Genomic DNA, 16,180 nt, shown 5'->3' on the forward strand with positions numbered 1-16,180 from the left:
TTTTCTTTTTTTTTAAATTTTTATTATTTATTTGTTCACATAGCCCAGAATCCTCATGCTGGAGACATGGAACTTTTTCACGTACTTTAGGCTTTCAATAAATGGGGTGGTCTTAGTCTCAGAATGGGCAGCGAAATTCATCTCTCATCTAAGGTCAATCATCACAAACATCTGTGCCCATTTATGAAGCAGAACAATTTTGCCCTCTTTCCACTTTCGAATTTGTACCAATCTAAGACTCTTGTTAAAAAAGGTAAATCAGAGATGTTGTTACTCCCTCAAACATTCCCTCAAGACGTGGTGATATACCATTAAGTCCTGTGTCTTAATAAGGACATTTGTAATCCTCAGGGATTACAAATAACTTTTCTAACAACACACTCAAATACAATACAATACTAAGTGAAATGACATGGATGACTCTGAAGCCCTATCTAGGTGGCCCAGGATGTAATGTGGGATCTCTGATAATTAATGTTTCCTAAATTTTGGGAAGTTTTAAGCAACTGTATTTATTTAAATTTAGTTGATTTCTGAGTGCTACCACAAATTCTATAAACAATCTTTCATTTTTGAATTTATTATGGTGGAGCATGGTGGTTTTTCTTCAGGAGATCCTGTAGCTTGCATCCAAAATATGGTTTGCAAGGCCTGATTGATCATAGTCATAATTGCAGTTGTATGATTTGTGTTCTTCTATCTAGATGGTTGCTGATCTGCTTGTCTGTCTGAAGTAAGTTAGCTTGCAGGAACAGGATATGCTATATACTCCAGCACTGAGAGAGGCGGGAGCTGATCTTTGATGGAACAAATAAGGGTAGTAAGTTTATGGTGTGGCTTAAACGCTGTGTGGAGGTTGTACTTTTTTTAAGGACCTGGGTATGTTTTCTGATGTTCCACAGATGTAGGGTATGGTGATGGCACTTCTGAAGTCCTTCTGAAGAGATGGCTGGGGAATGGGAGAGGAACTGATTATTTTTTTAATTCTGTAATTGCTGTAGCCATTGGCAAGGAAGGTGTCGTGTGTGTGTGTGGTTGAGTTTGGTTGAAAGGGAGGTTCCACTGGAACAAAGCTTCTGGGCTCTATTGGTTAGAGTTTTAATAATGCCATATTGTTGAGAGGGGTGGTGGGGAAAGTTTATGAATGTATCTACCTGTGTGAGTAGGTTTTCTATATACGGAGAAAACCATTAGGAAGGCATGTTACTAAGGTGTCTAGGAAGGGTACACTATTGTTATATTCCTTTTTCATTGTAAATTGGATTCTTCTTGGATGTAGGCTATCAAGGTGACTGAGGAAGGAATCTAATGTGTCTGGGCCATGAGGCCAAAGAGAACACATCATCTACATATCATAGCCAGATAGGTTTGAGAGGGGCTGAGTCTATGGCTCGTTTTCAAAATTTTCCATGTAAAAATTGGCAATGGGGGGGCGACCCATAGCAGCTCCCCCTGTCTGTTTGTAGATTTTGTTCTTCCAAGAGAAATAACCAGAATTGATGGCTAAGGAAAAGAGCTCTAAGATATCAGAAGGAAAAACGTTTTTTAAGCGTGTTATATTTTAAAGTGACACCTTAATATCCAAATATTAAGGTGTCAATTTAAGAGTGTTAAGGTGTCAAATATTCCATTAAACCTCCAACATGATGTCGTCACAGCACTTAAGCCTCAACACAGGTCCTTATTGAAATCAAGTTTACTCAATTCCTTATATACTTCCTACTCACCCATTAGTTGCTTTCACTACTTTCGAGTTCTGGCATTATGTTACATTTGCATGGATGGAATTCTTTAATGAATTCCTCATTTAACTCTCTACTATATTCTCAATCATTCTATCATTAACTACCATTATCAGTGACCAACATCATCCTCCTATAATCATTTTTCTTTCTCCTGGCCACATCAAAAAAAATCTCTAGAATTTCTTTTAGTCTCATTTGCTAATTGCTGCTGAGTTGAGCTAATCAAATCCAAAACCTTGATTCTTGTAGTTGTTCCTCCAAAACTCAAGAAATTCATTATTTTTAGATGCTATATTTCATCATAGGATATTATTGTAAATGAAGTGTCAAATCTTCCTCCAATTGGTGAAAGTGACCCTAAAGTGATCACTTGGTTGGCAGCCAACCATATCAGATTGCTTGTGAGAAAGGTTATATGTTGAACTTTAAGGCAGGTGATTATGACAAACTCAGGAAGCAGCTTGCAGCTTCCTGAGTTTCATGGAATGAGGAATCAGATGAGAAGGAAATCAGAGCTACCTGGTCAATATTTAGGAACTATCTGGCAGAGAATTTTTTCTGTGACTTCTCTAAATACAAATTAGTACAACATATCAATGCTTATTTTCTTAAGGAGCACTCTGTGTTTTGAACATGCTGGCTTTTTTCCTGCGATTTTATTGAATAAAAATATTATGACATAAATATGCACGTTCAGACATATTCTTTTATGTTCTTATTTTGCTAACTTGAAAGTTTACTTGGATAAACTGAGATAATACACCATTGATAAATATAGTCATAAAACTGAATAATAACCACAAAAGAATAAATTACAAGGGAATTAAATCAAACTGTAAATTAAATGTTAAAAGTGAAGATTAAAAATACATAGCAAATTTAAAACCAGAAAGGAATAAATGATGTGGGGACATAATGAAATCTCCAATAAAGAATGAATTAATCATCCATTCTGGTTCCTTTCTCATTACCTTTGACTCCAGACACTGTCTCTTCATTTCATTATTATTATTATTCAGGCCTCCATGGAGTCAAAAGACTCATCGTGGGAGGTCCTTCCTAAGAAACACAAAGTTTATCAATACTCATTGAGGGGAGGTTCCCCCTGAGAAACACAAAGTCTATCATACCACTCCTTAAACTCATTGACCGTTCTTGCTCTCACCACTCCATCAGGCAATGCATTCCATGGTTCAACCACCCTCCACGCAAAGAAGCCACTCCTCACCTCTTGCAAACAATTTCCTTTCGTAACTTCCAGGGTTGGCCTCTTGTTATCACTCCTTCCTGCTATTCAACCAAGCGAAAGAACTCCCCAACGTAACCACCTCTCAACAGTTTAAAAGTCTCAATCATATCACCTCTCCTTCTTCTGTCTACCAAACTCTGCGGTCCACGTTCCTTCAGCCAATCCTCATAACTAACATGGTACAGTCCTGAAACCATCTTTGTTATCTGCCTTTGTACCCTTTCCACAGTTAATTTATCCCCTTCAAATCCTGAGGACCAAATCTTAGAACAATAGTCTAAGTGGGATCTGATCAGAGACATACAACAGAATGATAACCCTTTTATCTCTGCAGATCACTGTCCTTCTCATTATTGCAGAAATCCTCTGTGTTAGGTTTGCTAAATTTCAGGTTTCTATCAATCATCAACCCCAGATCTCTATGCTAGCATGATTGAAATCACCCTTGTTAGCCAGAATAATTTGCCTGTATGTTTCTTGATCACAACCCTCCATATTACCTGGTCTATATCAACACCATTCTAATTTCATTCTGTTTACCTCCACTTCACACCATACGTCTTCAAAACTAGTGTCATTACTTGTTCCTTTTCATCTCCACCTTAGATGGGCACAACTCCTCAGCTATCATCAACAGCACTCTCCCCTCCCTTTCTGCCCTGTCTGTCTTTGCAAAAAAACTACATATCCATCCATATTCCTGTCAGAATGTCATTCTCATCCAACTACATTTCACTTATCCCAACAATTTTTAGGCAAATGAACTCTTATCGAGCCTCCATAGCCCAGTTGGTATAGACTAGTGGTGGTGAACCTTTTTATGTGCCATGCCAAAAATTTACCAGTCGAGTTGCTGACATGCCTGGCAGTTTTTAATATGGAAAAAATTAATAGACAATTAATTTTAACTTAATTTATAAATTTATAATATATATATTTATTTATAATATTTTATAAATAATTATTTATAATTTTATAAATAATATTTTATTTTATTTATAATATTTATTTATATATAAATTTATAAGATTATTCAGTGTAAAATTGGTTATTGTATTATTAAATTGATTTTAGTGATGTTGGTTTGAAAAGAAAAAAAAACGGTAGCGAGAAAAATAATTATGCATTGTAACCCACCATCGAAGTTAGCTGAGCAGGGCAAGCAGCAGAAGGATGTCAACTTATCGGCAAAACTTACCATATTTACTCGAAAATAACTCACCCTCGCATATAACTGGTACCCCTGATTTTACTTTACGAAAAAAGATATTTAAAAGTGTTGCATATGCCTTGCACACGAAAAATGTTTAAACATGTTGAGGCAATAGTAACTCGCTCCCTGTGGTTAACAACACATCCTCCCCAACAGCCATTATACTGCAGATGCAAGAAAAACAAGTAGTTTTATTGTATCCCTGAATAAGGTACAGAGGCTTTTGCAGTCTATGTACTATATTTCTTTTCTTTTAATGTTACACGGTGATCAGCATTCATTTTTGAAATTATGGATTCTACAACTGTGTTAAAATAACTCTTTTTATTATCCCAACATTTCGATCTTCATATCAAGATCATCATCTGGAGCATACATAAATATACAAGACAAGCTGCGTTACATTTCAAACCACAAGCTAGAGAAACAATGATTTGATCACATGCTACTCACTGGCATGACCTCTAGTGAAAAAAAAAAAAAAAATTACATCAAGCTAGATTTAATTTATGATTACATGAATAAACATTCTTGCTTATAGATGGTTTTCCTTCCAGTAACAGTGATGTCCTATTTCTGTTATTACAATTGTTATTTTTGATTTAAAAAAAATTATTTATAAATTACAGCATGAATAAACATTCTTTCTTATAGATTTTTTCTTTAACGGTGATGTTTTATTTTTTAGTATTAAAGTTGTTATTTTAGATTTAGGATCCTGGATTTTCTACAGTCCTGTTTATAGTTGTTCTTAGAGAGGAAGGATTCGTGGGATGAATATATGCCTTCCATATGTATGGAATTTTTAGACCATCATTATTGTTTAGATTGGAGTGGTTGATAATGATCTCACAAGCTTCCTTAAATTTGCGTTCATACCATGTTTTGATGTGATGTAGACAACTAGTGCTTTTCCAGTTAATTCTATGTAAGGTGTTCAGGACATGATCAGAAAGGCTAGCTTCACCATAATTATTATATTTGATGTGTCGTTTATGTTCTTTTTTTTGTCTGAATCGGAATTGTGCGTCCTGTTTCTCCTATGTATGGTATGTTGCAGGTGCAGTAAATACGGTATACTCCAGGGTGGGTCAACGGAGGGAGTGGATCTTTGGATGAGTTGAGTAAGCTTTTTAATTTTGCAGGAGGTTTAAAGGTGGCTTTGAGGTTGTATTTTTGTAGTACCCTGTTTATTTTGTCTGATGTCCCTTTAATGCAGGGAATGGTTATAGTTTTACTGTAGTCTGGTTTGCCTTTGTTTTTTATTGAGGTCTTGTAGAGAATTTTGTTAATTGTGTTTTGGCTGTATCCATTTTTTTGAAAAGTATTGCTGATCACTTTAAATTCATTTTTCAGTGAATGTTCACTGGAGCAGATCTTCAGAGCCCCGTTTTTTTAGGGTATCGATGACACCTAGTTTTTGTGTTGGGTGGTGGTAGGAATTTATGTGTATATATTGACCAGTATGTGTTGGTTTCCGGTAAATAGTGAAGGAAAGATCGCCCGAGGGAAGACATGTGGCAAGTGTATCTAGAAATGGCAGTGTGTTATGTTTTTCAGTCTCATTTGTGAACTGTATACATTTGTGTTGCTTGTTTAGGTGGCTAAGGAATGTGTCTAGTGTCTGGCGGCCATGAGACCAGATCGCGAAAACATTGTCAACGTATCTAAGCCAGACTTTGGGTTTTGAAGGGAAGGAACCTAAAGCAAGTTGTTCAAAATGTTCTATATAAAAGTTAGCAATCGGGAGGATAATGGCGAGCCAATGGCTGTGCCTTCTTTTTGTAGGTAGAAAGCGTTTTGCCATACAAAATAACCAGAACGTAATACAAATATGCAAAGAGCGCCGTGATATCTGGAGGAAATTTCTTCTGTAAAAGAAGAATTGTGTCATTGATTGAGACATTCATAAAGAGGACAGAGACGTCAAAACTGACTATAGATCATCTTTTTCTAATGTAATGTCTTTGATGATGTTTATGAAGTGTTATGTGTTTTTGATATAGGAGGAAGAATGACCTACCAGCTCCTTGAGTGTTGCCGCTAATTTTTTGGCTAAGTAATAAGTCACGCTATCAATCCCTTTGACTATAGGCCTTAGCGGGTCTTGTATATTTATGTATGCTCCAGATGATCTTGATATGAAGATTGAAACTTTGGGATAATAAAAAGTGTTATTTTAACACGGTTGTAGAATCCATAATTTCACAAATGAATGTGTAATATATTTCTCAACAAATAGTGTAATTAGAGACAGCTGGAATTAAAACAGCACTAACTAATGAATCACATCCCCTCTCACAGAAACTATGTTGTATAGACTCAAGCATAACCATATGTTGCACCAGAAACACAGTATCTAACTAAAAACTATTGTCCAATTTTTCAATTACATGAAATAAGTGTTTGTTTTATTGCATTTGAAATTCTCGATGTCATTATGACAGATCACAAAGGCTAACTTCAAATAAAATTCTACCACGAATTGAAATATGCCATATAATGCATGTGTGAGTTTCCCTGCCAGCTCAAACGCAAACAAGCAGCAATAAAATTCAACCAAGGGGTGAAACTTTGTGTGAGTTGAGCTCACCGGTAATGAGAAGTTAAGTCAGAACGATAAATGACACCCCATCGTGAATGTGTTAAAACTAAGAAATATATAGTGAATGTTGTTATGATAGTTTCAGATGTTATGGGATTCGGTTGAAGAGAATTAGCATTTCAACTCAACAATTGTAAGTTGCCTTTGTCTTTGGGTTGTGCGATCTTTTGTTAATACCACACCAATCATATGCACATCTTCATAGCTGCTCTCTGGTGTAAAACAAAATTTAACTTGTACGTATTGTAACAATTTAAAAAAAAAAAAAGTTGAATAATTTATAAGCATATGAAAGGATATCACCTGTAAATCATTGATGTGCCAACAAAATTCTCAGACATGCCATAGGTTTGCCATCTATGGTATAAACAATGCCCTTTGGTCAGAAAGACCTGGGTTCAATTCTCATCCATGATGTGAGGAACCTTTATCTGGTCTCTTTCGACTAAAGGCGAGTTAACCAGTGTCATGGAGGTTTTTCCTCCTAGTAACTCTGGTTTTTCATCCTTCAAAACAGGCAAGCCAGTCCCGTTAACACATACGGCTACAGTCATAAATACTTATTATTATTATTCGTGACGCCTCCAAGGAGTCCGGAGACTCATCACGGGAGGACACCTACAACTCTCTCAACCACTACACCGAACCTCTACTATGAATCAACGGCGTCTACCTCCACCACTACCACAACTAGTTTTTTTTTTTGTATGTAAATTGCGTGTGTTCTGAAGGGCCGATTTGTCTGTATGCGGGATGAAAAACCCAACTTTCCAGGAGAAAAAACCCTGCTACCTCCATATGAGATCGGCTAACTCACCTTCGATTGAAACCGTCCAGATAAAGATTCCTCCCATCACGACGAGAATCGAACTTAGGCCTATTCCAATTGAAGGGTGCAATGTACTGTAATTCTTCCAATTGCGCTACGGAAGCACTTATGGCAAGGAAGGCAACAGGAAACCACCTTGCCTCTTAATCACTTCCCTAGTAATTAGTTGCTGCTGCAACCCTCTCAATAGAAGAGGAGGCCACAGGAGTAGGATTAGGATATCTTATCACTATTATAAATTCATTCCCCTCATTTTGAATACTTCCAGCATTCATAAACATACACACTGGCTCATTTCTGTTTCTATAACAAGTCTCTCTGACTGACAAACTATATTTCATCTGCTATGAAAATATTATTATTATTTGATAACCTCCATGGAGTCAACAGACTCATCATGGGAGGACCCCTCAACCAGCAACATGTCTGTTATAATAATCTTTGAAGTTATTTACACTACCTGCACTCACAATGCACTCAGACAATACATTCCACTCACTCTCCACATAAAAAATCTCCTCCTCACTCCCTTCTTCACCACATCTCTATACAATTTCCAGGAATGGCCTCTATTTCTTCCCATGTTTCATAAATATATCAAATATATAATGTACGGTTTGTATCAGTGTTATTTCATTGGTACACTTCACACAAATGTTTTGATTGATATTAAAAAGTATCATAGGCAATAAGATGGTTGAAGGGCTGTTAACTGGTTATCTCACAGCATTTTGGTGTGTGGTGGGGGGAGACTGCTGCTTTACTATTGTATGCAGCTTTAAAATTTGCATAGAATGTGCCCAAGTTTAAAGCTGCACAGTTTTAAATGCACTGTACTGATAATTCTCATAATCAGTTTATCTTTTTATCTGGCTCATCTACAAAAGATTATAAACCTATAGAACATTTAATACCATCAGTGGACAAAGGTTTTTTTTTTTTTAATTTTTTTTACGTAATCCGGGAAACATAGACTGTGTTTGGTCTCTGAAGAGACCAAACACGGAACTTTTTCAAATCACTTCTTGCCCCAGTAACTGTCACCAGGCAATGAAATTCATAAGCCACCTAACATTTGGAATTTAAATGAAATTAAATACTAATATTTAAAACACTATATACCAGCATAACTTAATTATTACATTTTTTTTTTCAAGCATCATTTACAAAAAAATGCCTTGTTTAGAAGGCATTTCTATCAGCCCATCCTTTCCACCTCATGCATGCACACAAACCTACATTGAGGCCAGTGTGTTATGTTTAACTGTGTATGTTCTAGCCAGTTGCCTGCTTTGTGGGAAAGAAAACCTGCCACTTCTGTATGAGAGGAATAAGCAATAAGGAAGAGTATACTAGAAAGAGTAAATGGAATAAAAGAGGGTGAGAAGTTTATATGGATGTTGAATAGCAGCAATATAATTTCTAAAAGCTTAGAAGAAAGTAGAAGAGTGGTTTCATATTGAAAATATCTATAGACAAGGCAGAAACATACCATAGAGCCTCTGTAGCTAATTCAGTATAGACGATGGTTGGAAGTTTATTTTCCACTTGATTAGACTATAATATTTAGTTTAATCCTTTATCCAAGTGTAAGCGAATAAAGTTTGCGCCTGAAATATCTTCAGGCCTGAGGCAACTTGTGGTAAAGGTGGACCAAGCTCTCATCACTCCTTGTCTCCTATAATGCAAAGCACATCTCCTTGCATACATGTATAATGCTATGCATTAAGGGAAGGGCCACTACCCAGACTGGTTTCGACCTTTATTGAGATCTCGTCAGTGGGAGCCAGACCTAGAAATAGTGATACTGAGGCAAAAGCAATGCCGAGGTCATATTTACCTATACAAGTTGCCAAAAGGTGTACTGTACCATCTTATTATTAGATTACTCTGGATTTAGAGAAAGATGTTGGAAGTTTATTTTCCACTTGGTTTAATTATAGTCTAACCACATCTTTCTCTAAATCCAGAGTAATCTAATAATAAGGTGGTACACCTTTTGGCAACTCGTATAGGTAAATATGACCTCTCCATTGCTTCTGCCTTAGTATCACTACTTTTGGATCTGGCTCCCACTGACGAGACTGCAATAATTGTTGAAACCGGTCTGGGTTGTGGCCCCTTCTCTTAATGCATAGCATTATACATGTCTGCAAGGAGATGTGCTTTGCATTATAGGAGATACTGAGATAAGGAGTGATGAGATCTTGGTCCACCTTTACCACGAGTTGCCTCAGGCCTGAAGATACTTCAGGTTCAAACTTTGTTTGCTTACACTTGGGTAAAGGATTAAACTGAATTTATTATAGTCTAACCAAGTGGAAAATAAACTTCCAACATCTTTCTCTAAATCCAGAGTAATCTAATAATAAGATGGTACAGTACACCTTTTGGCAACTCGTATAGGTAAATATGACCTCTCCATTGCTTCTGGCTTAGTATCACCACTTCTGGGTCTGGCTCCCACTGACAAGACCTCAATAAAGGTCGAAACTGGTCTGGGTGGTGACCCTTCCCTTAATGCATACCATATACATGTCCGCAAGGAGTTGTGCTTTGCATTATAGGAGATACTGAGACAAGGAGTGATGAGACCTTGGTCCACCTTTACCACGAGTTGCCTCAGTCCTGAAGATACTTCAGGTTCAAACTTTGTTTGCTTACACTTGGGTAAAGGATTAAACTGAATTTATTATAGTCTAACCAAGTGGAAAATAAACTTCCAACATCTTTCTCTAAATCCAGAGTAATCTAATAATAAGATGGTACAGTACACCTTTTGGCAACTCGTATAGTTAAATATGACCTCTCCATTGCTTCTGGCTTAGTATCACCACTTCTGGGTCTGGCTCCCACTGACAAGACCTCAATAAAGGTCGAAACTGGTCTGGGTGGTGACCCTTCCCTTAATGCATACCATATACATGTCCGCAAGGAGTTGTGCTTTGCATTATAGGAGATACTGAGACAAGGAGTGATGAGACCTTGGTCCACCTTTACCACGAGTTGCCTCTGGCCTGAAGATACTTCAGGTGCAAACTTTGTTTGCTTACACTTGGATAAAGATTAAACTAAATTTATTATCAGTGTAGACAAAGCCCTTTGATTGGAAAGACATGGGTTCAATTCCCATCTATGATGTGAGGAACCGTTATCTGGTATATTCATCTAAAGGAGGTGAGTTAGCTGGTCTCATACATGAGGTAGAGGATTTTTACTCCTGGAAACTCGGGTTTTTTATCTCTCAGAACAGGCAAACTGGCCCTGTAAACACGCACATGGATCTACAGTCATAAAATATATATATATATATATATAAATCCCTCATCAGAAGGGCTCAACTTCCCCCCCCCCCTTCCCAAAGGGATGGGGAGAATGGGGTAATTCCCATATGATTATTATTATCATTGAGGAGAAAGTGGCTGCAGTGAACCTATGAGAAAGCTGGAAGAGGGTGAATCAACTGTGGATTGTCTCTTGCTGGAGCAGTTTTAGGCAGGTTTTTTGGTGTGTCCTTAGAATACTGTTCTGACAACAAATGGAAGAATTGTATTCAAAAGTAAGATGGATGAAGATTATTTGATATTCTGGTGAGTATGGGTAGGGTGACAATTTGAAGTTAGATCATTGCTAACAGCAAGTATCTCGTCATTTCTTCTAAGTTGACATTGAAATTTGGAGACTGATAAAATAGCAGTTGAATGTGCCAGAATGAGGTAAACAGATTTTGAACAAGAGAAAATAAAAATGGGAAGATTTCAGGTTTAACATATGCAAGCATGAGATATCAATAAAGAAATCATGCTGTGTGTAGGTTAGATGATTATCGTGGCTGCCAGTTGTATTTCTGTTAGAAAACAGGAGATAGTTGGGCACGTGGTAATGTTTGTGTTAAGACCATGTATACTGATAAAGTGAATGTTTTTGTGGTTTTTTTAAAAAATATTTTTGTTGTGTTTTTGTTCTTGGTTAATTTTGTTTGGGAGGTGGGGTCTTTTTTGATCCATAGTTATACTATAATTATTTGTGATATTTTTCACGGTTGGTGATTATGATGGTAAAGAGTTAATTAAAAAAGAAGAAAAGAACATATAATGTAGAAGTCAAAAGACAACGTGTTTTGCACAAAAAGAAAGCGACCAGTCCTCTTACCATTGCATAAGTAGTCCTTTTATACTACTGTACTTGGGATTTCTTCCAGGCACAAACCAGCAGAGTAAGTGATATGAGGACTTAGAAGACTCCTAATGTACTGCCATTCAGGTTTAATGCCATGTACTAACTAGCAGTTGGCTTGCTTGCGAAACAACTTTACTGCTGTCCTCTGAAAAGGTAGAAATGGGGTTTTGGTCCATGTAGTGTCTTTTTTTATGTGTAGTGCAGATGGAGAAGGTGGGGGAGACTGGAGATCCTGCTTTGGAGACATAACATAACTACCACTATTTCAGCCTCCCTAATAAGCAAGGTAGTGGTGTTTTGTCTAACGATGAAATTCGTATACCATTTAACTTGGATTCATTATCGAGACCAAAATTATCTGAATAGATTCTGATGAAATTTGTCATGGGCATCACTTACTGGACCTTTCTACAAAACTCGATTTAAGCCATCTGTTGATGCTAATTTTGATGAAATTTTCTAAGAAGGACGTAAATACATTGCAAAAAATGATAATAAAACAACATTCAGTCTGCATAATACTCTGCCTGTATATACAAAGGATGAAATTTCATATTGAGGGGCACTTACTGAAATTTATTAAAACTGGAAATTTCTGAATAAAATTTGATATATGTAGCTTCTGTCTTATTGCAGAAAGTTTTATGTCATTTTAAGTATGTATTGTTTCATTTGTTTCAGTTCTATTTTGAAATGAAAATAGTATCGTTGTGCTCTTTTTGTTTTTTAGGTGAGCAGTTTGTGAAATGGATATTCCTGGAGGAGGAGGTAAGTTTCTGGGTGTCATTTTAAAAATAGGAGTAACAAGCATATTTTTAGTAATTGTTATTTCGGCAATACTTGTGCCTTAAGGGTTTAACATAAATTAACATGCTTACACAAGAAAAAGAGTGAATATATTTAATAGCTAAATATAAAGAATGCAAGAACACCAATTTTACATTAACAAGAAATTTGAGAAATCTGGACTTGCACAACATAGAATGGATAACGACCACAATATCTTATGGTTTGAAACATGCTTACTTCATCTTTGCAACCATAAGTTTGAAAGCACCAAAGCCTTACTCCACCATCCAAATCTGAAAATTTGATAATGACTGCCTCTCACTATCGAAGATATGGGATAGTCTTATTCTATTCACACATCATTAATTTTTTCCCCTTTTTTTAATAAGACTGTATTTCCTCTTTTATCCATTTGTGTTGTTCTATGTATAGCATAGCACAGCCCTTATTATTTTAAATAATCCATTGTTTGTGTTCTTCTTTGTATTCAAACTGCCTGACTGTTGATGATGACCTGTAATTTTCAGGTTGACATATTTGGCTATTAAATACATTATTCAGTCTTTTCCTCATGTTATCATGTTAATTTGTGGATTTGTGGAAAGCATATTTTTACCACTTTTAACCACCTTACTGGCCATTATGGGTCAAATATGCATCCTCATACTCTTCGTATCCATCATATATTTCAATGTAATATCAATGGTATTACAATTTTAATATGCACTTCGCATACATGGTAACTTGGACGTATATATACGTCCTGGCCAGTAGCGTGGTTAAATAATATTAACTGCATTGTAGAAGGGACTTTATTGTATATTCCAAAGTAACTATCTTGAATTTGGTTATGAACAAAATGTTTTGAAAAAGGTTTAACTGTTCAGCCTAAAGAATGCTAATCATTAATATTTTGTATAAAATATGCCATCCTGTAAATCATTTCACCTCCATATATCTAAAACTAGATTTTAGATATGGTTAAAGGGACACAGCCTCTAGACAACAAAATTTTGAAGCAGCTTTTCTTATATATATATATATAATATAGAAATATATATATGTGTGTGTATATATATATATATAATATAGAAATATATATATATGTGTGTATACAACGAAAGCCACCAACATGAAGTAAATTGGACAACAACTTCAAACCTACACATTTGCCATGATGAAGTAGAACGCCGCATTGTAGAGTCAAGAAATCACCTTGGTCCCTCTTCATGGGAACAATAATCTCAGCTATAATTTGCCCGACTCTTTCAGCTCTACTATCAGATACTGGAGATCGTGTGGTTCCACACATGCACAAGTGTACAACAATAGAACTTTAACACGGACTATAGCTCAAGTTCATAATAACTGTAATTTACAGAAGAATATCATAACTTTATAATTGTATAGCTTTAGAGTGTCTCAATGTTTATTTCAGTGTCTTTTAATATCTTTCTATGTTCTTAACGCCTGATGAAGTCAATCTCGACGAAACATGTTGCGTTTTCAAATAAATCTCAATTTGTTATAATTCTCGGGTTTATAGTCAGTTTATATTAAAAATGAATGTATATATAGATAGATAGTTAGATAATAAAATAAATCTGTAGCATGCTATGTTGTTGGTAAGCAATGTAGTATAAGAGAAAAAAATTATTTTTCTTGAATGCTTTCTCATAACATTTAACTACTAAAGTAGTTAAATGTTATGAGAAATTTGTTTTAAAATTTTGCTATAATAATTTGTATTTTTATTTATGCATTATAAATTTTTCAAAATAAAATGCTAAGATACACTGATCAAAGCAATTAGGAGATATTTTAATTTCTGTTGGATAATTATAAATTTCTGCAAATAATTATAACTATTGGATACTTTATACATGAATAAATATTTCTTACTTATGGATAGGGTGTAATTGATGAGATATTGTTTAAATAATCAATATTTATTGCAAATTTAACAAATTGTACATTTTAGCGTGAAATAATTTTAACAAGAATAGCCAAAATCGTTTTTATTAATTTTTAATAGTGTATGGTTGATTGCATCTTGATTGCATGGACCGGATAAGATGATCAAGCAGTTCTTGTGGGATATTTCCCCACTCTTCTGTAAGAGCAATTTTGAGCTCTTGAAGCGATAGTGGTGGCATCAGTCGAGCAGAAACACGCCTATCTAAATATCCCAGGTATGTTCGATTGGATTAATCCAGTGAACAGGCAGGCCAGTCCATTCGTTCAATACCTTCTTCCTCAAACCACTCTTGTACCAAATTTGCATGGTGTGGTCAAGCATTGTCATCCATAAAAAGGAATTCTTGGCTAATTGCAGCAGCATATGGACTAACTATAGGTTCCAAAATCTCATTTTGGGCTGTTTCTGATAAAATAGAGACCACCTATACTTATTCCAGCCCATACCATCAAACTCCCACCTTGATGTTGGGCGTCTTCACGAACAAACTGTGGATTATTTCTTGTTCCACTTTCATATCATCTAGATAACCAACATATCTTGATCCATATCAAGATACATCGGTTATCTGGTTGCAGACTGAACCTGGACTTGTCACTAAAAAAGTACTTCGAGCATATAAACCTATAGCATGAAGACAATTTCAAACATTTCCCATCTCCAGAAAGCAATTCCAAAGTCGTGAAATTAGACTTTGAGATACACGAAATGCTTGAGTGACAACTTGCTGCATTTGTCCAGCTAATCGACCAATGGCTCTCCAAGCCATGGATTCTGGGATATCATGTTGCTCTGCCATTTTTAACAAAATAATGGGTGGTAGGTTACACAAGTTTACAATTAAAGTGATAATTATGCACTGTGGAATTGAGTGCAATAAACCATGCTTTTATTCCCTCACATGCTAATACTGCTAAGACACATTTCAACATGTCTTAACATGATTTTGTATGCAGTTGCGTGTTCTACACTGTTGTATATTAAGATTATTTTAAAATAAATATGTTTCATTTGTAAATTATTTTTATTTACAAATATAAATAAACTGATCTTGTTTTATACAAACAAGATAAGTTGTATAAAAATGATACAAACTTATCTTGTATAATTTTTATAAATGTTTTTAAAAAAACTAAATTTTAAATATTATGATGACAAAACAAAGTAATACATTCTTTAATTCTTGCTATATTATGTGCCATCCAGTTGTTTTTGACTCTTGATGATCTTGTGAACAAAGGTTGTCCATCCCACTCAGCCTCTTGTCCTTTCTTTCAGCAGTTGTAAGCTCAAGTTGGTAAGTTCTTTTATGTTGTCCATCCAACTCCTTTGTGGTTTTTCCTCTTCTTCTCATTCCCTCAATTTTTCCTAACATAATAGCCATTTTCAATGAATCATTAGCTCGCATAATATGTCCAGAGTACACCAACTTCTGTTTAGCAATCATTTTAAGAGTATAAAAACTTCCTGTTTTTATACTCTTAAAATCTTATTGGTCATTCTTGCAGTCCATGGGATTCATGATAGTCTCCTCCACATCCATTATTCAAATGAATCAATTCATTCTCTGTCTTTCTTAATAATCCAGCTTTC

General features: G+C 35.5%; 1 protein-coding gene across 2 annotated transcripts in view; it reads left to right on the top strand.

Moving 5' to 3' along the window:
• Positions 1 to 16,180, top strand: part of Yif1 (Yip1d-interacting factor 1) — a 167,968-nt gene that overhangs the window by 2,745 nt on the left and 149,043 nt on the right. For both annotated transcript variants that reach the window (XM_090395821.1, XM_090395820.1), the window contains one exon: positions 12,551 to 12,588. In XM_090395821.1, the coding sequence (XP_090251947.1) occupies positions 12,567 to 12,588 (22 nt within the window). In that variant the 5' untranslated portion in view covers positions 12,551 to 12,566. The remainder of the gene's footprint in view (positions 1 to 12,550; positions 12,589 to 16,180) is intronic.

Source organism: Typopeltis vanoorti, chromosome 7 (assembly GCF_054136105.1).
Source record: "Typopeltis vanoorti isolate ZY-2024b chromosome 7, IOZ_Tvanoo_1.0, whole genome shotgun sequence".
Lineage (NCBI taxonomy): Eukaryota > Metazoa > Arthropoda > Arachnida > Uropygi > Thelyphonidae > Typopeltis > Typopeltis vanoorti.